The sequence below is a fragment of the Poecilia reticulata genome, linkage group LG15, assembly GCF_000633615.1.
Source record: "Poecilia reticulata strain Guanapo linkage group LG15, Guppy_female_1.0+MT, whole genome shotgun sequence".
NCBI lineage: Eukaryota > Metazoa > Chordata > Actinopteri > Cyprinodontiformes > Poeciliidae > Poecilia > Poecilia reticulata.
The window spans coordinates 25,916,052-25,941,265 of NC_024345.1; the positions used below are offsets into that span (position 1 = coordinate 25,916,052).

General features: G+C 38.8%; 1 protein-coding gene across 7 annotated transcripts in view; it reads right to left on the reverse strand.

Moving 5' to 3' along the window:
• LOC103477253 (signal-induced proliferation-associated 1-like protein 2) overlaps positions 1 to 25,214 on the reverse strand; it is a 112,433-nt gene that overhangs the window by 33,749 nt on the left and 53,470 nt on the right. For all 7 annotated transcript variants that reach the window (XM_008430233.2, XM_008430231.2, XM_008430234.2 and 4 more), the window contains 6 exons: positions 21,452 to 21,626; positions 20,430 to 20,533; positions 18,828 to 18,985; positions 17,321 to 17,897; positions 7,272 to 7,546; positions 627 to 881 (listed from right to left, as the gene is read on the reverse strand). In XM_008430233.2, the coding sequence (XP_008428455.1) occupies positions 627 to 881; positions 7,272 to 7,546; positions 17,321 to 17,897; positions 18,828 to 18,985; positions 20,430 to 20,533; positions 21,452 to 21,626 (1,544 nt within the window). The remainder of the gene's footprint in view (positions 1 to 626; positions 882 to 7,271; positions 7,547 to 17,320; positions 17,898 to 18,827; positions 18,986 to 20,429; positions 20,534 to 21,451; positions 21,627 to 25,214) is intronic.

Here is a 25,214-nt window from a genome sequence, read left to right on the forward strand (position 1 = left end):
ATCCATCCATCCATCCATCCATCCATCCATCCATCCATCCATCCATCCATCCATCCATCCATCCATCCATCCATCCATCCATCCAAAATGTCAAATCTTCATTTTTGCAATAATTAAATATAAGTTTCCTTTAACTTAAAGGCTGTTTGATGAGGCGGTCTTGCTGGGAACTGACTGTCAGCTGGCAGAAAGCGGAACTTTGCAGTTGTCCACTGTTGAGAATTAGTTCACTAGTTGGTAAAAGAAGTCTTGGACCGAAAAGAAACAGGAGAGTTTGTTAATAAAATAAAATAATAGCAAACATCAGGAGTGGCCGAATCAAAAACCTGCGTTGGAAAATAACTGGTGGATCACAGGGGAGTGTTGCAGTAGGCAAAACTAAAACAGTTCAATACATTCAAGTGAAGATGCCTCAAAGGCAAACAGAGGATCTTACATGCAGTGCAGCTTTTCACATTCTTCACTCACATAAAGCTATGATCTGCTTTACGCTCAGACCTGAGGAATAGATGCGTTCACCATGTTTGGGTTGATCCTCATCTGGTTTGAGATGAAACCCTTCTCCTGAGTTATTTTTAGCTAGTTGTATTTAGACCTCTGGTTGGGAGAACAACAGAAAGTTTTACCTAGAGCCATCTGGCAGCTTTCTATCGAAGGAAGTGCTTCGCGGGATGACGGCCTGGTGCTGCTGGAGGATCTGCTGGCACTGCAGCCGGTCAGGACCCTGAGTGGGCGAGCCCCGGGACAGAGGCGTCCCAGCAGTGGCCGGCACCCGGTGCCAGGTGGTGTTTCTCCTGAAGGGCGTCTTGTACTCGCAGGGCTGGCCTTCGCTGTCCACCTTGTACTCCACCATTGGTATCCGGTAAAGTTCGGAACAGCCCCTGAAGGAAAGGAATCAATAATATCATCAAGGTTAAAAGTCATCAACAAGATGCACCAGAGGCTAAAGTAGGAAATGAAATCTTTAATCTTCTGAGTTTTTTTCCAAAAGCACTGACTAGAGTAACATGAAACACACTTAATCTGGTAGACTTGGTTCGATTAGGGACCAAAATTGCAACATTTGTTAAATTTTCATCTGGAGAGGTTCACTTTCACACTGCACTGTGTGTCAAACAAACCAAATCCTTTGAAAAACCTGTTCACCTCCTCACCAGTGGGGGCGCTGCGCCAAGATCCACTGGAGGAAACGACACAAAAAAACTCTGAAAAAGATGCAAGTGCAGCTTCTTTCTTCATGACATGCAAACAAAAAGTCTCTTTTTGATCACATTTTTCTTCAGGAAAAGACACAAAAACTTTTAAATATTTAACATAAAGGCGATATTTAGATAGATTAATTCACACTTGCCAGTCTGATCACAATACATGTCAAACAGAGGCAAACATGCACACAGGGTCCGTATGGGCATATCCTAATTACAAAGAACTATAAAGAGGAATTTAATGGCAGCTTTCCTTGAGTCTTTGAGGAGGCAATTTGTCCCTCCATTTTTATTACCACTACTCTCACAATCCTGAGGATATCTCACAAGAGGAGACCTGTGATGCCATTTCATGCAGTATTAATCTTCTGGCCTGGGCAGAGCCGTGGATGTGTGAAGTGAAGGTGGGTTTACTGGGTGGTGGGTTGAGGTTAAACAGCCTGGACGCTCTGCCAGCTCTCCATCAGTATCTCAAGTATGAGCCAGATGATTACACAGCCCTCGCCCCCTACTCACTCTATTTTCCAGGATGTACTGAAGGATGAAGAGCTCTGTATACTTTGCTGTGGTCATACATGTACAAACAGTGGTGCTTGAGGTGGATGCTCTGATTGAAAAGGCTGCAGCGGAGGGGGCGGGTAATCCCTCTCAGAGGGAACCTTTCATCAAGCTGCTAGACCGTGGGTGGCTGGGCTGTTTACAGCTGACCTCCCATTGGAGATACAGAACGCAAAAAAGGAAGATCAACATCACTTTATTCTTGCTTTTGAGTAAAAATTGAACAGTTTATCTATATCCTGCAGTTTTAGAGATGTAGTAAATGCATATTACATTTTTGGCTGCAAAAACAGTCCTCAACATATCAAGGCGGTGACTCCGTTAGATCGGCCAAGAATATTAGCAGTATCCACTGACTATTTTGAGTATTTATTCCATAAATAAATCAGTTTTCCCATTCCTTTTATTCTACAACCCGAGGTCCTTCGGTCAGTTTTAATTTCTGGATGCCAAATTGCCCAGACTGTTGGTCAATTGTTTTTAAACAGAGCTGCTAATCCCCTCATTACCTTGATTAACTGAGAGTGTGTGGTCATGCTTAGTAACCATGCGCCATTACTCCCAGCTAAAGACTAAGCCCTGCAAAAGTCTCAAACTCTGTCGCTTGCTGCGATTTCTGCACCAGAATATTTAAGCAGTAAAAGGATGAAATCCTCTGGAGAAATTTTTCATCACCACCAGTGTGAGCTTAAAACCTTCAGTTGATCTGATGGGAGGAGAATGTGTTTGTTTTTGAATGTATAAGAGGAATCTCTCTTTCTCTCTGTGTATAAATCAATTTGAAACTGCAGGAAATGAGTGTTTAGACAACTGCTAAAGAAAAGCTGAATGCTTGCAGAAGAGGAGGTGAAGAGGAAGTGGACAAAGTTGTGTTCAAATTAACAGCAGTGGGTTTAAGAAAGTCAATATAGACTCTATGTACTCATAATAATATTTATAGAAATATTCTTAGGACATTTTCCAAAGCTAATTTATTATTAATCTATTAAAAGTGGGAGAAAAGTTGTGCAAAAACAGCTGTTGCTGCGCTTTTCTTTGCAGACTCAAATATGTACTGCAAAAACTGAAAAGTACTTGAAGATTTAGTTTTCTGTGAATCGCGGAACTAATATCGAGTTGCATAAACACAGTTTCCAAGAACTGCTTCACATCTGTGCTCTATTGAGTCCTCCCACTTCTGAAACCTGTGAAGACGTGTTGAAGCTATGGATGACAGGACTGCATCACACAATTCCTCCATATTTCATGTTGTTTTTTGCCTTAGAAATAGCATGTTTAATGTCACTTCGCAGGTTTATATTAGGTTAAACTACAGGGTATTACGCTGACTGCTAACAGTTGATCGCCCTGGAACTTCGTCTTTTACAATTTCTTTACTCTTTGATCCATTTAAATGGCAGTTTTCCATTTTCTTCCATTCCATTTTCTAACCCTTTCCGTTTTTTATTTCCATGTTAAAGCATTTGAGATACAGCGCTTGACTATATGATTGGAACACATATCACGATATAAGCGATTCACATCGGTCGACATTGATAATTGTTGATTAGGTTTTAGTTTTAAACATTGGAAATACTACCAAAATGGTGGCGTCAACTTTCCTGTTTTATCCACAGTTTTCACTTCACACCATTGTTGTTTATTTTTAAGCACTTGTGAGGCAAAGTGGAGAAACGTTAAACTGCTCCAAGTTACTCAGCAAGTTGTTGCTAGGTAACCAAAGAGTGAGTGAGTTGCTAGGTAACCGAAGAGTGAGTGAGGTAGATGATTTCACCAACGCAGCTTAGCTAGTCGTCAGAAATTGAGCAACTAAACTTTTTCCTTTGCCTACATCCCCCAGAAGGCTGTGCAGTTCTGAATCAATTTATCTATTGATACAGATCACCTTTCTATCACAATATGTATTGTTATTGATTTATTGTTTATTCCTAATTTGAGGTCATTTTAACCAACTAGCCTCATCACTTTATGCAAGATTTAATACGTTTTCCTATCTGAACTCAAATTTCTTCAACATATTTATAACCTCTGACACAAAAAGTGATTTATCTTGTAAGTGATGTTTGAACACAGCTACTTGAAGTCAAAGCTAAAGTCATGTTAAAAATGTAAAATATAACATCAGAAAGAAGCTGATGGGACAAATAGCTTCTTTAGGAGCTTCTGAATAGAATAGACCTGGAAAGTTCCTAAAAAAAGCTTCTTTAAATAAAAAGTGTTGAAAAAAAGGAATGAGAGAGAAATTAACCCTGATTTTTACTTTTATTTTTGCGGTAAATCGATCTGTTTGGGGGGGGAAAGCCGCTCTGGTGAAGGATATTAGAGGATTAAGCAGCAGCAATTAGTGACGCAGGTTTTTGGTTTAGCAGAGATGCCGTCCTTAACTGGATGCTGGCATGGAAAGTGAGAAATCCAGCTTTACTTTGGTCCAGAGGAAAATCCGCTATGACAAGTCTGATGCCGCTTCAAAGTAAAGGTCGCAAATGAACATTTAAATGTCACAAATGAGACTCATTATCAGCAGGTTGAACACAGATGAAATTATGGTTCTGTGCCATTTTCCCAAAATAATCCTCAGAATCAAATTACAAAATATTGAAACCCAGGTCAGGTTACTCAAAAAGCTTGCAGGCAAAGTCAAAATCCTGGTTATGCAATGACAGTCTGTCTGTTTCTATTTGTATGTGCTGTAACATCCCACTATATTGCATATTGAGCTGATTTTTTTGTTCATTCCCACGTAACTCATGGCCACATGCAATCACTGCCATGTTCTGTGCATCGCATTCCTGTTTCAAAGACCTAATCTTCTCCATCTTTTTCCCATTAGTTTGATCCAAAGGATAACATGTTGAACTTGTTTAAAGCCTTTCAGAGTGACGATGGAAAAGCGTTTCATTTTGCTCTTTGTTAAAACCACGTCCAGCTCTCAGTCTAAATCCCTAGGATACAAGGTACCTCTAATATCAGTGCCATATCTCCCGCATGTGAGGAGAAATGGAATAAAATGCAGTTTAATAAAGAAGAAGACATCAAGAGCACACAATGCTAAACGAAAAAAAGAAGAAGAAATCCACTGTTAGCTGCTACATGTGCTAGTAAAAACATGATCCCCGTCATGGTGGCTCTGTGGAGCTAGGGGACTTTGTCTGGAGGTCATGAGACTGGTCCATTGTTGCTCGACTGACCCCCCATCTCTCTAGTCCCCAGGGACCGACTGAATTCCTTTCCTTTGAGATAAGAGGAGAAACTGGAGCACTTATTGTTGACGGCAACATTTTAGCAACTCAGAGACGCAGCAGCAGAAACAGATGAGGACTCTCAAAGTTGTTTGCCTGACCTCTCACCTTCTTAGAGATTCTCAGGACTCTCCAGAATATTTGGATTCTCATCAAGACATTGGACATTTGGTTTATTACTGCCCAATTTGGTCATGTTATATAAAGCAGATGTGTTTACAATATGCACTTAAATATGTTAAAATAAACAACCTTTAATATATTTAGATTTGTTATTAAACAAAAGTTCAAATTCAAAAATACTTTAATGATCCAAAAGGGAAATTAAGTGTTGTAGTAAAAAACAAAAAAAAAAACTACATCTTGAACTCTGAACTATGGCACGGATCTATATCGCGATATTTTGTGATAACAATAAAAGTCATGATAAAAAAACTACTTATTAGTTATTTTTTAAGTAACTTCATGTCTATGAATGCATAGCATAGTGGCACAAACACAAATACTGTTCTTGAGAAACATTCCTATTTCAAATAGCCTTCAGGATGTGTGATTAATTATTTTTTTACATTTTCAACTTCACTGACACTTATTGAAGCCTTGAGGAACACACAGTGAAATAATACTGAGTTTCATAAACATCAATAGTTGAAATGTATTGAAACCAATAAATCGGCATTCATATCATGATAAGAAATAATTCACAATAAATTATAAAGATACGATAAATGCCCCCGCTTAAAGGAACCAATATTGTGAAACGATATAGTGGAAGTCTTACTGTATTAAATCTGTCACTATGGATTTCATGGAAAATCTTTACTTTAGATTGTTTAGTCTTTAAATGTGAACAATATCAAGGCTTTTTATACATCACATCTGAACCAGATGTGTCAATAAATGTGACGGTTGCTGCAGCAATGCTGGAAGTTATACGCATATGCATTTCTAAAACAATTTCTTCTTCATTTTTGTTTTGACTCAAAACAAAACAAAACTGTTTTCCTGGCAGAGAAAAGATGTCAAGAGCACACTTCCCTCTGGAACCAGTGCTTCCAGTGAGCTGAACTGGCACTGTGGACACAGGACCAGTTTTGGCTGACGTTTGTTTTGCCAGGTTTTCTCTTTCCCTGAACAGCGATTATGATTGTATCATCGTGTATCATTGCTGATTGTGGTAAGAGGATTAGACGGCGGTTCTGCCAGAGAAGCTTTTTCGTCAGAGTCACAGACGAGACCACCATCTGGGGGAGCAAATATGTTACATCTTTGTTGCCAGGCGGGAACACAGAGTTGAAGACAGATAATAGGAAAGCCTTTGATGGAGCGCGCACACACAGATGTTTAACCTTATTCTGGATATTCTGCAGCATACATCTGACCCAATCTAAGATTGCTCAGCCAGGATTCTTCCCTCGCATCACACAGTGTGAGACACAGTCAAATCATTCAGCTGCACTCTTCGTAGTGATGGGGGAACCAGCATTTTCTGCTGCACAAATCTGTCAGCCTGAAACAGACGCAAAACAAAGATGTCAAAAATGTGAGTGTGAAAGAGCGGCTGATGGCGTGTTTCACAGCTCGGTCTGTCCCTCACAGACAAAACACTCGGATGTGCTCTCAGAACAAGTGTTTTACACAGATTTACGTCTTCTCTCATCATAAATTTGATCGATTGTTTGAAATAGGCTTCTCTTTGTGAACAAGCAATAAAACCTCCCTAAGGGCGCGTGGAAAATCCTCACTTCATAATTGCTCAAAAGAACATTATGCCAGGTTAAAGGGGGAAAAAAGCAATTTTCAATTGTGAGCTGTCAAACAATAGTGGTGAGATTTGAGCCATTAATCAAAAAGCTCATCTCATTATCATTAGTGAGAAACGCTGACTGTGCACGTTTGAGACGCTACAGCTGTGTCGGACGTTTCTCTCCAGAGAAAACAGGATAAAACGCCAACAATGACGTTCTGTAAGCATTTCTTTATGCTAATTATTTTCTACATGAGAGCAAATGTCAAGTCGATTCCCCTCAGCAATATAAAAAGCAAGAGCATGACTCTTCTGTTACAGGGTTTTTTTACAAGGCTTTAAATGTCAAAGTTGTATTCTTTTTCAATTGTTAAAAGTCACAGCAGATATTTTAACATAAAACCTGTTTACAGTAGACATTTTTTAGATGGAGTATGCAAAAGTTTTCATACCCATTGTTTTATTTGTCTACACTGTACCAAGACAGAAATTACTTAACAATTAAGAAAAGTAAAAACGTACCTTCGAGGAGTACCGTCTTCATACGGCTGGATTATAACCACTTTGACGGTGACGGATGTGCGCAGGAGGTCAATCATCTGCTCATGAGTGAGAGTGGCGACGGCCACCTTGCAAATCTCCACCAGCCGGCTGCCCTGCCTCAGCCCGGCCTTCCAGGCGAAGCCAAATGGCTCCACGTCGGCCACGATTCCCTCAAAATTGACGTGAAAGCCAAGCTGGCCGAGGCTATTCCTCCGCAACGTCATCTCTGTAGTCTCACAGCCTCTGGTGGCAATCTGGAATCAGAACCAAAGGCAATACGTTTATCGTCTGCATAAAGGGAAAATTGTTTTTACTTATGACTGGGATAGGTTCGCTAAATCTTTATCCTGCATTTTCTAATGGGTTTCATCTGACCAGAGCAACCTCTGACATGTTTTTAATGTGTTCTCTTGATAAGTTTGCATCCCTAATTTGTCTTCTGGTTTCTTTGGTTTTGATTATTGTGTTTGTTTCTTCACAGCTACATCCACACTGAGGTTAAGTTATACAAAGACAGACTATTTGCATTGATTTATGACGACAATTGGCTGCAATGGATTTTAAACAGAGGTATAAGAGTAAATTAAATACGAGGAACTTTTTTTCTCCCCGACTTTACAATTATGGACTTCTTCATTCGTATACTCTCCACAAAATATGGTTACACTAATGGTTGCAACATGACAAAATGTGTAATAGTTCAAGGGATATAAATACTTTTGCAAGGTGGTTCATTTGACACACATACAAAAGAGGAAACAACACTGAGCACCTGAAGCTGAGCAAAACCCTTTTTAGCAGAACAAACAAGCATGCATGTTTGGCAAATCCAAAACATCTTTAGATATAAAAGTAACTATTTCTGAGCTAACTAAAGAGCCTGAGAAGGAACAAAAACACACCTGTTTCTGCCTGCAGAATCTACAATCGGTCTGTGGAAGCTGCATGAATGAGAATCTAATTGGCCCCTAAGACACCGGCGTCTCCATAGAGTTGTGTTTGTGAGCCAGAGTTTGTGTCTAAAGCTGCCTCTGGAGCACAACAGTCATACACAAACATAATCTGCATCAGCTGCCGGCTCATTTTGTTCATTTCCAGCATGAAGAAAACAAATTAAACACGCCACCTTTTTTTTTTTCCCCTGTTGGCTGACTGCAGTCAGAGACATGACACTTTAGCCATGAATTTTTGATGGACATTTTGAGCCTGTCCAATGCATGTCTGGAAGAAATTAAAGCCTGGTCTTGTTTCCATCATACACTTTAATGTAAATTCAGCCTGTCTTTTTCCCCAGAGGTGGCTTGGCATCACCCTTTCATAACACGCAGTCCAGGTTCAGGCAAAGTTCACACGACCTACTTTCTGCTGCGTGACTATTCCTGTTAAAACTGAAACAAGAAAAGCAATTATGTATTGACTCATGATTGTGGCAATGCAGCTGTGCAGCCTTATGGTGGGACTGGACATTATTGTGCAGCTTTCTGACCGTTTCTTAGGGGTAAATAAAGAACCTGACTCTACAACCAAGAGCTGTAATCACCCATTAGATTAGTTTTGGTTCAGTTGTGGGTGACTGCCTCCATTTACTTTAGAGTGGCTGCTGTAACACATTAACACAGACTATGGATTGTTAACCCTCTACAGAGACTCCATATGGCAGAAAACATACCGTGCTGTATGAAAGACGGCCCACGGCAAAAATGATGCACTATCATAGACTAACTGAGCACACAATCAGACTCAATCCTAAACTTTTTTAGAAACATTAGGTTTACCTTTAAACAGGAATTAAACTCAGCAACCCCAGGTTTCTGTATCAAGAATGCTTGTTTTATTGGTCTGATGTAACAAATGTCATGTTTTCATTAGTTGTAAGTGGAAAATCATCATATTTAGCAGAAAAATAAGCTTGAAAATTCCAGTCTCTGTGTAATTAATCCATATATTTGTCAATTAGAGAATTAAACTACTGAAATAAATGTACTTTACAACAATATTCTCATATATATTGAATGTGGAAGTAGCGATTCTGACAGACGTCTTTCCATATTACACCAAATGTTGTCCTTTAATTAGAGACGACATGAAACTCTAAATACTGTCAAAAAAAGGCAAACATTAACAGTCTTAATTCGAGTGATGCTGGATCTAATCCACACTGAGAGAAATGACAAACACAGCTCTGACAGTGATGACACCATCTGTAAAAGTGAAGCAGAAGCGTATTTCATAGACACGACAAAACCTTGTCATTAATGGTGATCTTCAAAAAAAAAAAAACTGAAACGCATCCATGAAGATGGGTCACGCGTTTCCTCGGGGAAAATGTGAGCATTCATTTTAATCAGTAAGTGTGTATTAGAGCAGCAGCTTGTCGGGGCAGGTCTTAAGACGTCAGGGTTTGAACTGGCTGCTAAACCTACAAATGGTGCTGATTAATTCTGATTTGGTTCACAAATTGACAAAAGCCTCATCAAAAAAATGTGAGGATTTTTTTTTTTTTTTTTTTTTAGTTCTGAACATGTTGCTTTTGTCTGTTATGCTGCAGCCTCCACAGTCATTGGATCTTCTGGTAAAAATGTGCAAAAAGACTTAAAATAAATGTAATTTGAGCAGATTTATGTAGTGGAGAAATACATTATTTTAAAAAAAGCTAATTTACTTGACGGTAAAACAACTCCTGTTTAGCAATAGAAAAGTATTTAGTCTTATCCTATGATATTTCGCAGGGAAAAGGATTTTCAATTATTCTTTTTTGCACAGACCGTTTAGTTCGGACTCAGTTTTTGCTACGTGTTTTCTGCAGGATTTACATCTGTGTACGGATAAGAGCATCAAAGAATGTTGATCATCTCTGGGGAACTATTTTTGTAATGATTCGGCCATTTGTGTTTAAATGACATGTATTACTCTGGATTTACTTATTCCGATTTGTGTCACTGTTGTTCGTAGCCCCTCAAAAATTAGACTGGGAATATCCTTGAAATGCATTTTAAAAATAAATAAATATGTTAAAGATAAATAAATCATTATCCTGTTAAAACTCAGAATGGCTACCCATTCCCACTTCACTGGCCTCTAGATTTTTATTTAAGATCTTCTTTTTTCTTCTTCTACTCAGAATTAAGTGTGACAAATCTGATCAGATCTGGGGTTGTATCTTGATATGGCTGCTGCAATAAAATCTACACCACATGGATTTAGACAGCTGGCTCTCTTCAGCACAGGATCATGGTGTCACATCCATCTTAGCAGTGATTGACACCGGCTGGATGTGCTTTAAACATAACTGTGAATCTGTGCAGCAGCACATTTTATATGTATATGATTGTCAAAAGATCCTGCAGCTCCTGTGTTTCTTTAGAGATCTCTCTTCTGGGATAAGTGGTTTTTTTTCCCCCCAAAAAATGATGTTTTCTAAATATAAATCATGTGAGTTGATATTTCTAAGATGCCATGCACTCTAACAAGGTTCTGAGAACCCTTGGAAGAAAAACAGACCACAGCGTCATAAATCCTCCACCATATGTAACAGCAGACATGAACTCCATTTCCACTTCTTCATCTCGTGTTTTTAGTCTCATCTGATCAAAGCACTTGGTTCCAGTTAAAGTCCCAGTAGACTTTAGCAACTTGCACATTTTTACCTTTGTAAGGGTAACAGTTTATTTAGTTTGTTGATTACAAGGGAGTACATTTAGTGGATTTAAAAGTTGGGTTACTGTCAGACTGACTTGTATCTCATCATATTTATTGTGCAAAAAAACAGGAAGTGTGTTTGATTCAGCTAAAATAGGATTAATAGTAAGGATAATATTTCATTATTTCACTTGCACTTATTTTACATTGTTGTTGGGCTACCAAAAAGTTGGCACAGGTTATTCTATTTCAAATAAATAGAATATTTTTATACATACTTTTACCAGTGACTAAACCTAAAAAGGTTTAAAATGATCCACAGTTGAAAATAATAATAATATTTATTCATAATTAGGCCTGTCACAATAACAAATTTTGCTGGACAATACATTTTCAAAGTTATTATGGGAATAAATGATAATATTGTTGTCCTGAAACAATTTTCAAGTAATATATTGAAAACTGCATAATAATGTTAGCTTGTCCTCAGAAAGATCAATAAACTTTAATTTTGCAAAAACACATTGCACTGGAACTGGATGATATTTTAAATATGCAAAATAAACACGACAACCAAAGGCAACAAATAAAAACGGAAATAAAAATCTGTACACAACCAAAACCAAAAATAAAAAAAAATTACCATTCAAATACTATTAATTATAAGAACGGAAATTACTGAGCTCATTTTAATTGATCATTTGCTTATTGCAAGAGGCGTAATAACTTATTTCTAGTTAAATCTTTACAGGTTAATCATACAAAGTATAAAACAAATGGAGTGTGGTGTAGCATCTGGGTCCCAACCTGTGCTACATGTCTTCCCTCCTTCTCTTTCTGCCCATATCCTGTCTGCCAACAACGCCAAAAAAGGAAGAAAAACAACTTCTGCTATTTGTTATGCTACTATAATTAGCTCTCTATGAATGCATATAGCACAAAAAAAAAGACAAAACAAACAAACTGAGCAGCCCACGATGGAAAGGAAACAAAACAAGTAGAAATGCTTATGCCTCCATGCCAAGAGGACTTGTCTAATAAAGGCCAAACATGCGGCCACCCAGCTCAGGAGCCCCCTGGGGAGAAGGACTTCTCCACAAAGCTTTTAGTTGTGCTCTCACTCTGAGCTTCTCTGCAGGTTACAGTGGACAATCTGTTCGCCCTGGTTCGCATTACATCACAAGTCCGGCAGCCTGTAAATCCTCAGAGTGAAACACGACTCGAGTCAACCGCTGGGACATTTACAGACACCTCTGGGACGACGTCTGCACGGTCAGCTCGGCTAGGCCTACTGCTCCAAATACTAATCCAGGGCTTCTCCTGCACAACTTTTTTTTTTTTTTCCACAGATACAGCAGGGAAAGAGGAGAAGGGAGATTAACATAGTGGATGAGAAAGTGATCTCCTTTGGCTAATCATAAATGCTAATATATCCTGCTCTGTCCTTTCTTATGATGAGATGGGCTGACACTGAAAGGCATCTGTGTCCTTTCAAGATTAATTATGGAAAATACTTCTTCAGATTCTGGAGGGATTTTCTCTTCTTTCTGACATGGTTAAGACATGCAAAATCTTATTCAACCAGATCTCATTTTTAAGCTCTGCTGAGCGTTTCAGCTTATCGCTGTATTTGTTCATAAAACACCTTTTTACCTGCAGAGATCTCATGTAAAGTGCTGTGGAAAAAAAATTATCGGATTTGTTTTTGCTATGGCTGCTTTGTCACACATTTTAGCTCATCAAAAAAAGTTTTAATGCAAGAACAAAATTAACCAGAGTAAATAAACAATGATTTTTTTTTTTTTGTCTACTGGAAAAAAAAAAAAAACTGGGCGCTGTTTCTGCCTGCCCTATTCACATTGAGAATTAAATGCGATATAATCAGAATATTCCTGTTTCTCAAACTTTTTCGGGCTGATAAATTCTTGCCCCACTTAATAAATACTCGCGGATCATCTAATTTGAAATTTCCTCCGCAACAACACAACATCTGCGTCATGCTATGTATCGCAATATTGTTCAAAAACAAAAGTTTATCTTTAGCTCACCCAGAGAAACTTTCCACTGGTATCTTCTTTTTTTAGGGACCCATTTATCCATTATTTTTTTAAACACAATCCTTTGGTAAGCTAGCTGTAGCGTCGCACTTTGAGCTGACGTCACGGCAAATAAACGGTTGTTTACGTGCAGTACCTCGCGGACCACTAGGAGGCGCCCCACAGACCACCAGTGGTCAAGGGACCACGGTTTGAGAAAGACTGGTTTAAATGGTACCGGTCAAACAACATGAAGCAGGCTACAACACATCATGAGCTGATTTAAATACATTAAATAACAAATCGGACACAAACTAAACGGGTCAGAAGATGCTTCAAAAGCTTTTGTACTCCAGAATGAGCCGTTTTCCACATCTGGCGACAACCTCACCCAGCTTTACAGAAGAAGAGCATCATACCGACAGTCAAACCTGGTGGTATTGGGATGTTTTGGGACTTCTTCTTTTCTGCTCTCCAACAGGAAAGTCCTGAAGGAGAAGATCCAGCCAACAGTTCGTAACCTTTAGATTGTTTGGGTTCCACAACCAGACAGTGATCAAAAGCACGAGCAGGTCAACATCTGAATAACTCAAAAGAAAAAACAACTAAATGAAGGTAAGTGTGATTTAATTGTTATAACAGTCCTTCCCAACCATGATCCTCAAGGCACTTGAATGTTTTAGATATTTCCCTGCTTTAACACACCTTGCAGTTCAGCAAAGGCCTGTCAATAAGCCATTATTAAAATAACTATTATTAAAATAAGGTGGACCAGTGTTGAGAAACATTGCTCTATAACCCTAAATTCTGGTTGAATTAAAACAATTCTCCAAAAAGTGAACCAGAAATCCTCTGATGTGATGTAAAAAATTAATTCATAATAATAATAATCAAAAAGAAAGTCCAGCAAAGCAAGGAGCATTGGCAAATGTTTGCACGGCATTATGTGCTTGCAGACTTGAGGTAACAGATGTCTGTACCAAAATCTCACAATGTCACACAGAGGAGGCCGGGGCTTTGCTTAAAAGAAGGGGAGAAGAGGACTTGGTGGGAAGTTCTTAAAGGGAGTGAAGCAGTATGAGGCCAAACGGCCTCTATTTTTAGTCTGTTAGAGCCAAAATTGTGTCTGTTTCCACTCCTCCCCCTGTAAAAACTGGGTTGGTGTCCTCTTTAAGCCGCCTCCTTCTGTACCTGCACCCACACGTCCTCCAGTTCAGCAGCGGCAGAAAACTGCTTCACTAGTAATCTTTCATTCAATTAAATGAGCCGTCAGTGACAGGAAGTGACAGCGGCAGCTTCTTTTTTTTTGCTTGTAGATGAAAATGCAATGATATCTCCTAAACGTTTACCTCTTATTAACTTGCGATGTAAACTATAAGCCTTTGTGGATTCAAAGCGATGAGCTAAAAAAAATAAAAATAAAGTGTGAAATCTATAATCCGGGGCTGCACAGTGGCGCAGTTGGTAGAGCTGTTGCCTTGCAGCAAGAAGGTTCTGGGTTCGATTCCCGGCCTGGGGTCTTTCTGCATGGAGTTTGCATGTTCTCCCTGTGTGTGCGTGGGTTTTCTCCGGGTACTCCGGTTTCCTCCCACAGTCCAAAAACATGACTGTCAGGTTAATTGGCCTCTCCAAATTGCCCCTAGGTGTGTGTGTGCATGGTTGTGTGTCCTGTGTGTCTCTGTGTTGCCCTGCGACAGACTGGCGACCTGTCCAGGGTGACCCCGCCTCTCGCCCGGAACGTTGGCTGGAGATGGGCACCAGCACCCCTCCCGACCCCACTGAGGGAAAAAGGGTGCAAGAAAATGGATGGATGGATGGAAATCTATAATCCTTTCTGGAGTTATGGAGCCCCAAAGGTGACATGGGAAACTTTTTTATTTTGTGTTTCCTTGCAGTACTTTTGCTTTCTCCAGTCACAAATGTCAATTTAAAATTTCAAATACATACACATATAAAGAACCCCAGTGAAAAGGTGTTTATATTCTTAACTCTTTGGTGCAAAAAAAACTGAGATGGAGCTGCACATCATTTATGAACCATTCAGACTCCCAACACAAAAAATACATAAAACTGTCAGATGACTTTATTACCCCATGAAAATAACTCAGAAATAGTCCAAATAGTTTGGATGTATGTTTTCTTTCTTTCCTTCTTGCAGAAAGTTTCTGTTTATATCTTGGAAGTATGGATTTCTATCCCAAAATATATTAATATAACTTCAGATATTTCACAAACGACATATCAATTCATGGAAAAACCTTATGAAACCTTATATTATAGCAGAAAATACGGTGGACACTGGAAGAAAGACTTTCAGTGATGCCACATGAACTGATCAGTACATTATTGCAAGAGAACACAAAAGAAAAAAAACCCATGTCCCACAGGGGCCTCCGTACTGGAGTCCCTGTTTAAAAGCCACAAACACAAGCAGCCGCTTTCTCTCAGAGCGCTGACTGGAACCAAACCCTAAACAAGGGAAGCACGGTGTAATGTTGCAACACATATGGGACTTGACAGGAGAGATGTCAAGTTAAACATGCAATATTACTGCTGACCTGATAAAGAAAACAAAGCAACAAGTCAGTCGGTCAGGCGAAAACGTTTTGTTTCGCCACAAGGAGACCACAATTATTCCAGTGAAACCACTAAACGTTGAGTTAGTCATTTTTCCACGAGGAATGAGTGTAAAACTGAGATTTACAGGGTCTTTCTGATGACAGACTGCTACCTTCATGCTGTGCAGGGAAACGGCTTCCCAGTCCTTTCATTTATTTGACATTTTGACTAAAACTACCACAGGAAACCTCCTTTCCATTGCTTAGAAAAACTGTTTTGTTAAACACTTAATCAAGCAGCGCTTGCAGTCATCATCCTGTAACGGACCAACACCCTCCACAGACTTTACAGGCTGCTTGGAAATAAGAGAGTCTGAAACCTCACTCTGGGTGCCACCCAGCTGACGTCTGACTGCTGGCCATCCAGCCAACCGCTGCAAGAACACCGAGAAGGAGGAGAGATTTCCATTTCTGAAAGCTAGCATGGATAAAAAATTCAAAGGCACTATAAATTAGTTGACCAGTTACTCAGAATCTCAATTAGTTAAGTTCTTGCTGAGGTAAAGAGACTCAACGTTAGCTATTCTTAGTATCAGTGAGATGGCAAGGACACTATGCTTTCTCTGGAAGTGAGTCTGTTGTTTACCTAGAATGCTAAAACAGAGACCTAAGATACACCAAGTGCTCATCATTCTTTTGGAGTTTTGATCATTTCATTATTGCATATCTGAGTTTTTCCAGATATGAAAATGAAAACACCTACAATAAGTCAAAAATTATACCTTCTCTGGGGGCTTCTATTCAAAAAGACAACAGAGCTAGCAACAGGAGATCACAGTAAGGCTAAATGTATATTTATATTCCTTTTGAGCTTTCTGTCTGTCTTTCACGGTGAATTTGGATCAGGCATCTGTTTTGCTTTAATCCCATAATGTTTCAGATCATCAAAGAAATGTAAATATCAACTAAAAACAATCTGATTAAATACAAAAGATAGTTTTGAAATTGATGACATCATTAATTAAGGCAGGAAAGGCTAGCCAAAACGAAATGCAGACCTGTTAAATAATAAGTTAACTGTAAATAATGCAATATTTTATTTATTTTCATGAGCCACAGCCGGAACTGTTTCAATAGATTCAATAAATCACTTATGCAGAACCTCTCTGACAACACAAAGTAGGCTAAAACACATCTAAAGGAGAAACAGATTGTGATCTAAAGTGTAACATAAATATCCCTCTGTTATTACAGTAATTCCTTTGACTTTTAGAAAAGGGAACAGAAAGTAAAGAATAAATTTCAGCTGTTTCCGGAACTCAATTTTCTTTACTAGTCTTTTCCTTCCTTAAGAAAAACCTAAAGGCAAATTGAATACTAACCCCTAAATGCTAGCATTGTTCCAATTATTTCCTTTTTAAGTGTTACTAAAACGTGGGCTGAGCATTTGCACAATTAGTGCACAGTTTGGCACCCCCTGCAAAGAATTGAATTGTTTTTACTGTAATTTGTTCATTATGTTGAAAGAAAAATGATGAAACCCACAATTATCCACAGTCGGAGACAATGCTAAGTAATTTACTCCTTTTATAAGAGGGTTGTGCAGTTCTAAAGCTGAATATTAAGGCTTGTGTTCACTGAAATGTTTGTATGGTGCGATTTCAGACTTACACAGAAGGCAGTGGATTAAAGTATGATGAAGAAGGTATTTTGCCACAAGATGATTCTAATCCCGCAGTGTTTATGACCTCTAAGATCACTCAGATTATTAGAGATGAGTTTATAAGGGTATTACCTCGAGTCGCTGCACCATCTCTCTGATGTCCTCGCCGCAGTTGTCGTGGGCAGACAGCATGATGCACTCCCCGCGCTCATAGAAGATTTTAATACTCATAATCCCTGAGGTCCATCCAATGACATCGCGACATGAGCAGTTAAACACTACGTTTTTTGACTCCTCTTCAATGAGCACAATGAACTCGTTGGATATGCCGAGCAAGCAGTCAATGTCCATCGACTGCCCAAAGTCCCGGGCGCAGACGCTCCAGGTGATGGCTCCCACGCTGAACAGATGCGCCTCCTTTCTGGCTTTGACTTTCTCCTTCTTCTTTGCTCCAAGAGTAATGAAGCTGAATTTGACGGCTGAGTCTATAGTAGCCGTGCTGACAAAGTTCTCGGCTAAGTCCTTCAGGTACTCCTGCCGCGTACGAGTCGCCATGGCTCTGAACTTCTCCGACTTGTGAGCAGCGTTCTCGCCATTGATGACCTTTGCAAGTAGGAAGTCCCTGAAAACGGCCGACTTTGGGAAAGTTACGGACTTGGGAATGGGTGGTCCGAACGGAGGCACGTCTTTGGATCTGGATACAGCGACGCTGGAAAATAAGGCAGGGATAAACGATATAAGTAACAACTTAAGGTGACCTATTATGCTTCCTTGAACAAATTGGAATAGTTCTGAGGTCTAAACAAAACATGTTCATTACATTTTTTGTACAAAATCATTCTTAGATAATGAGACTTTAGTCTGGTCAGTTCTGTCTATTTTGAGCTCTTGTCACTTTAAATCCAAATAAGCTGAGCAAATGTGCTGGAACTCTACTGGGGTTGCTAGGTAACGGGCTAGGCTTCGCTGGGGTTGCAAAACAACTCATCCAGACACTAAAAAAAAACTTATTGCCAAAAAAATTTTATTTTTAAGTGCTTTGGCTGTTTTTAGAAGCAGTAGAGACCTAAATAAAAGTACAAAAATGTGCAAAAGGTGAATTTTGCCTAATAGGTTCCCTTTAAAAAGCAACACCCCTGAATGAGCAGTAATTTGTGTTCCGAAATGATAAGTTTAAGATTTTTCTTTTCCAATGAGCGAGAGAGAATAAATTTGCTCTGTTCTATGTTATTAGTGAAAGTCTTCTTTGCCTACAAACACGTTCGAAGCAGAGCTTCAAGTCGTAATTTAAAGGTATCTCTGAAGATAATAACTGTATCATCACCGAACACATCAAAAGAGCCTTGTGATTTGTGGATATTACTACAAAGCCATGACAGATACCACAGAAGGAGCACACCAAGCTATTATTATTACGCTTTCAAATTTAATGTCTTCATGCAATTTGGCAAGAATTCCTTTTCGCAAAGCCCTTTTTAAATAATAAAACCCATCTTCCTTAATTGTCAAGAGCAAATGAATTTGTATCTTAATAGAGGGTTCAACTCTGCACAATCTCTCTCTTTCTTTTCCCTGCGTCCTTTCCTTGCCTAATAAAATAAAGTAGCTTGCAGGCAAAGTGCACGCTTGTTGCATTTACCTGTAGCAGACATTATCAGTGCAGGGGCTGTGGACTCTGACGATGACAAACACATGTTGGAACTGGGAGCGGATGTTTTTGGGAGTGAAGGGAAGGGCCCCGGGCTCCTGGAATACTATGGTGACAATGTCGTTGCCAATGTGCCTCTTCCTTAATAACTGCGAAAAGTATTGTATTAAAAGAACACAATAAAAACAGTTGTAATCATGATGAAAGAGGTCAACTTTATAGAAAAACATTCAACGTTCAAGACAAAAATCAGAGTGAGGCGATGTAAAACCTGATGCAGTTGGTATTTCAAGATTGTGCAATTCAGTGATTAATTATAGATAAAAATTTTGAAATTTAAATCAGTCTTTCTCAATTTACCTAAACCCAGTCATGACAGCATGTATTGATGGTCTACACAAACACTTAACCTCATTCTGTTTGGAATGTGATTGCCTGAGAGGGTCAGAAAGAGCCCAAAACAAGCAGGATCATAGGGTATAGAGGTGAAATAGAAAAGAGTAGAGGATGCTGGAAGATTACTCAAAGGGATTAAATTAAACTATCCAACTATGAACCCTTTGCACATGACGTCCCTCTCTTCGAAAGACACCATGACAGACGTCAAAACAACCTATGCGCTCCTGTAAAGCCTGTCAAAGTGCACATGTAGTGGCCTAATATCGCTTTTATTTAGTTGGTTTCACTTTAAAAACATAGGATCATAGGATGCTGCACAAACAGACAAGGATACAAACCAAACTTGTCATTATATTTTAGAACTTTTAAAGTTAGGAATGATACGGCGGCGATGGATAGCAGCAGTCAATCAGAATGACTGTCAGCCCTCGATGTAACCGCAGATTTGCAGCGCACACTTTTTACAAGGTAGGAAGATTAACGATTGTATACTTTATAAGTAAGTGTGGTTAGAAATATATCAAATATTGCATCATGAAGAAGTCACTCTGTTCAGTACTACCATCTCTCACTTCCGACGTCTATCATGGCGCCTCATGATTAAATGACGTAGTTGCAAACGGTCAATACAATCCAAGAGAGGAAAACCTCTCTCTACCAATCACATGCCTAAGATGTACTTGACAGACTGGTTTCCACCACATTACACTGCTTCTCTCCATCATTTTAACCTCCTTGAGTCCATTCAAAATGAATGCTCTTACATGGCTGTGTGCACAGGCCTTATTAAGGGCTCAGAAGGCACTTCCATACATTAGCACAGACAACAACGTACTGAAACACTGTCAATTATGCATTACTAGCCACCATTTGCCCATCAGCCACTACATTCACTTAATCCCACTTGTTCACAAAGAGACGGAGGCTCGTCTATTGCAGCGGCAGGTCCATCCCATGAGGAAGCACTGATTAAAATCCAACTATGGGGCACCGTCTCCATGGCAATGCTCGTGTTTTCAGCTAATAGGTTATTACCATGGCAAAACGGCTCTCTAGGGACGGCTGGCAAAAGTCAGCACTGGAAGATCCTTGCAGAGGAGCTGCCCAGGGACTTGTTAAAGCCATTATATGGCGATTCTCCACGCAAAAGAGCAAATGTTGTGATTAGTGGAGGTAATAAAGCACAAAGTTTACCTGCTGTCTATTGTTGGGCGTGTAGGGGAGCATGGTGGACACATGAAACATCAACTCGTAGTCCTTGTAGGTGGTGTACAGGGAATGCGTTCCCGTTGAGTCAGCTGCACACAAACAAATGAACAACAAACAGGTTTTAAAAATGGAAACACCTTTTCTCTCTTTGGTTTTTAACCCAAAGTGAGCTGGCATCTGTCTCTTAATGTTGCACTTCTTCCTTGAATTTGTGATGTTTTGTATAAGCCTGACATGACAGTGTCATAAATATGACATAAGATCTGTCATGAACATGAAGGAGTCTTCATGAATGGTTATGACTGTGTCATTTGGTAAATAATGACACTTCATGCAAAGATGACACTTTAAATTGACTTTTAATACAGGTTTTAATGCAATTTAGCATCGAAAGTGTTATTATTTACCAAATAATGCAAAGTTGACACTTGTAATGCAACTTTGCATTAAAAGTGTCATTATTTATCGAATGACACTTCATGACAACAGTCATAAACATTCATGAAGACTCTTTCATCTTCATGACAGATGTAATGTCACATTTATGACAGTGTCATGTCAGTCTTATGCACACCGCATCAAATACAGTTTTACCCTATTTTCTTATTCTTCTTTGTTATTTTTGTACTGCACTTTGGTCAGCCGCTATATTGAATACTAAGTGCTTTAGAAATAAAATGGTCTGGTATGAATTTATAATAGTTTTGGGGTTTTTCTTATTACTTAGTTTTATTTCATTGTGAGTTTCTTTTTGCTGACTTGTTAGTTTTTAGAGTGTTTGCTTTTTTATCAGTTAGTTTCATTGTAGTTTTTATTAGTTACATAGTTTTTTAATTACTGTTTTTATTTATTTCAGTTAACAAAAATGCTTTCTCAATGTCAATTTTTGTTATTTTGTTCATTTTAGTCGACTGTAATAACCCTAGTATGGTCTCTGCTGCTACAAATTGTTCATCCAGGCTTATAAAGGGGCACATTTTAAGTTTATGCAACAGGCTTTTTCTTACTCTTGTTGTCCAGCTGGGCTCGGTACTTTGTGAAGCCCTTGAGGCGAACCCGCTGGCCGAGCAGATCCAAGAACTCGTCCAGCGCCGGGCCAGCGCTCTCGTTGTTGTACATCTCCTCCTCCGTGCTCTGGCCCGCCTTGCAGTAAAGAACCCCCACCTTGTGCTGGAAGCTTAGCTGGAACACACACAAATACCTCGGACTTAGTATATCACTTCCTGTTGCCGAGATGTTGCACACTCAACAGAGACGAGTCTCTCCTTTCCATCATTTTGCAGCTCAAGTTAAGGCCTTTACATCCCTTCGAGGGGAGAGATGAAATCCCCTCTCACGAAGCCGGGCTCTGAGCTCTCCGGAGCGTAAATTAAGCCGCGCTATTAGCTGCAACTTAAGTGCAGCTGTGGAGCGACGAGGGAGTGAATTAGATACATTAGGCAGCGGACGTGGCTTTATTACAGTAAACTTTGCCAACTTTAGCATATATCCTTATTTTTATTTAAGGATTGGTGCATGCGGTCCAATATTTCCAGCCTGACCCCTGCAGCTAAATGTCAATCTGCAAGACCAAAAAGGTTTTCCTCACTGTGAAGGAAAATAAATGATCTATAGACTGAAACCAATTTGAAGCGTTCCCTCCCGTTACAGGTTATCAGTTCTTGGCGTGCTCCCCTCACAGTTGTCATGGCGACTCCTCTATCAGCAAGTCTGCTCCTTGCTGAAGCTCCCGCCGTGATGGGAAGCTATTATACCTTCAAGCTCAGTGGAAACTGCATGATGTGCAATGATGTGGTCTTCTATTTTTCATTTGGAATTATAAGGACTTACTTAACCTCCAGCACATCCTTACAGAATGGATGAAGGACTTTCACATCAGTGCCCGAAAAGTGGATTCAGGTCACCTAAATTCAGCAACTCTCCAACAGACACAGTTGCCTCAAACTTTTTCATATTTTGTCTCATAAAAACAAATCAACTTTGAAGTGTTTTATTTAAGTTTTAGGTGACATATCAACCAAGGTTGTGTGTACTTAGGAAACAAAAGAAAACTTCCTTCGCATTAATACAGCATAATGGAAGTTGGAAGAATGTTTTCAGTGTGACATTTTTGCCATTAACAACTTCTTTTTGTAAACTAAAAAGATCAATTTTGGCCTCATCTGACCACACCACCTTGTTGCTCTTTTTTTTTTTAACTAAATGTTTGCTGAAAGAAGCAAACATGAGTTTTTCTGACTTCCTTTACAAATGTCAAAAGCTGTGCATATCTTCCACAATCTGTCTGCGATGCTCAATCTGTCTGCTATGCTCCTTTTTCTGATGCTTTTCGTTCATCAGTAAACTGGTGGAATCACTACAGAAAAGTGTGAATAATAAATTACTGACAAATAAAAGTAATTATTTGCTCTGGAATTTAATTTATTTTTATGGGAGTAGTGTACAAACATTTCTCACCTTTGTCAGAATTGTCTAGTCAAACTTACTTATGGGTCAAAATATGTTTAAAAAAAAAAAAGATTTTGTTTGCTAAAAAATAATGAGCATGTAATATTTAAAGAAAACAAACAAGGCAGTTGATTTTTCTTGCCCAAACGGATGCGTAGATCATTGTAGATCCAAAACCTAATAAATATTTGTCACCTTATAAGAAGAAAATTATTCCAATCTACAAATTCTTAATGGAATAAAATTTTAAAAATATATTCTCTGCCATTAGAACAGGATTTTGGTTTTTCTTTTTATGAAAACACTTACTATGTCTAACCAATTCTTTAAATCAATGAAGGTGAGAGGATCTGGTTCTTTCTATTATAACATTTAAAAAATATACATAGTGAAGATGTTAAAGAGACATACTTTGTTTTGTATCTAACAGTTTCCGTTGTTGACTTAAATTTTAATTTGATAATTTTTTTGATGAGCTAAATTGTTTAATTCATGAAATCCAGTCTGACTTAGTTGAATGTGGTTGAATATAAATACATGTGAAATTGTGATTTATTTAAAAAATTCATTATTATTTTCTAATGATTTTCCACTTTACAATTCTGCAATACTTTCTGATGGATAATCATATTAAAAGCGCCATTATGTTTGTTTTTGTAAGATGGCAAAATGTGAAAAGGTGTAAAATATTTTTAATGAACATTTCACGTCTCTTTCTCGGAACAGATCAGCTCCTTAACAGGAAGTGAGGACATTTCTGCAACTTAACTGCAAAACCATCTTAACGGAGGTTTTAAAAGTCACAACACAAATACTGCATTCTTACTGAGTGGATGGAGAAATGAGGGCAACATTGTCCCTGGAGACAATCATGAGGCACCTGAGGGATACAGCATTGCCCTGGCAGTGCATGCAACGCTAATGTGACATCTGCTTCCACTGCAATCTACTTATGTTGCAAAAAGCATGGAATAATAGCTCCAAAAAACCTTCCCACCAGAAGCAAGCCAAGGGTATAACCTTCAGGATTGCCCTGGTCCTTGTAGAAGAAAGCTGTGCTACGCTACTAAATCGCACATCTAACCCCGTGGCCACAAATATTTTTAAATATCTGCATTTATTTTGCAGCAACATCCAATCTGATGAGTAAACAGTCAAGCTTCTCTTACAAAACATTTCCGTCGAGTCACTTTTGATGGGAATCTGATTAGGATGGCGATAAAACCTTTGCTTTGTCTAAAAATAAATAAAATCCTCCTCAAACCATGTTGTGACCGAGCAGACTTGGCGTCATGCCTCGGTTTCAGTGATGCTTAATGTCTCGCATGTCACAACTGTCTTGAAAACGTACTTAATAAACATTTAATAAACATTAGATTTTGGTGGTTAAGCATTTTAATCGAGTCTAAATTCCTGAGAGGCTCTGAAAGTTTGACCATCAAATCTGAAGGCTTTTTTTTTTTTGAAGGATTCGTGGAAAGCTTATGCTCTTTTTCTAAAGGGTGAAGGACTGTCTGAAGGTTATCTTTTGTTTCAGGATCTTAAGGCTTATATGAAGAGTTTCTTTTTGTACTCTTAGAAGCACTTATCTGTCGGATTCTTTAAAACCAAATCTTTGCATCTTTGTAAGATGGACCGGAGTTAAAGAGCAACGTCTTCGTCTGAGGACAGGGTTGAAAAATTGCGAGTTCTTTTTAGGTCAAGTAGTGTGAGTTGCTTCCTGAACTACAGAATAAATTCAAAACACAGCCTAAGATAATAGACATGTTGATAGATGAAGGATCTGTTTACATTTTTTCAAACACTTATGTCTCCACGTCTGTTGATCTATGACTCATTTTCTGTTAAACTGGACCAACAGGACGACTGTTTTTCAGATTCCTTCAGCTGGAACGATGCCAGAAAAGAAACCATCACGGTCACCGATCTGAAAGGTTCGATTTCCATATATAACAATCAAACTTAGTGCACTGGAGCAACAACAACCCTAGCAGGTGGTAGATTGCTCTCTTGAACTGGAGCAACAAATCAGATTTAAATTTAAATTAGACGCAAGAGTTGAGCTGTGAGGGTTTCTGTTTTAAACTGAGAGTCCAGGCGAAAAACAACATGAATAAGGAGTTTGTACACACACTTATTCATTCATTTACTTTCCTTTTTTCACTCATTCATGTATTTATTTTCCCTACTTGTCTGTTTTATAATTCTTTCTTAAATTGCATTGTTTATTGCAACAGTCATTCATTGCACTCACTAATTTAGTTTGCACAAGTAAGTAACTACATACATGTTTTGGAAAAGTACGAGTGCTAAATATTTTGA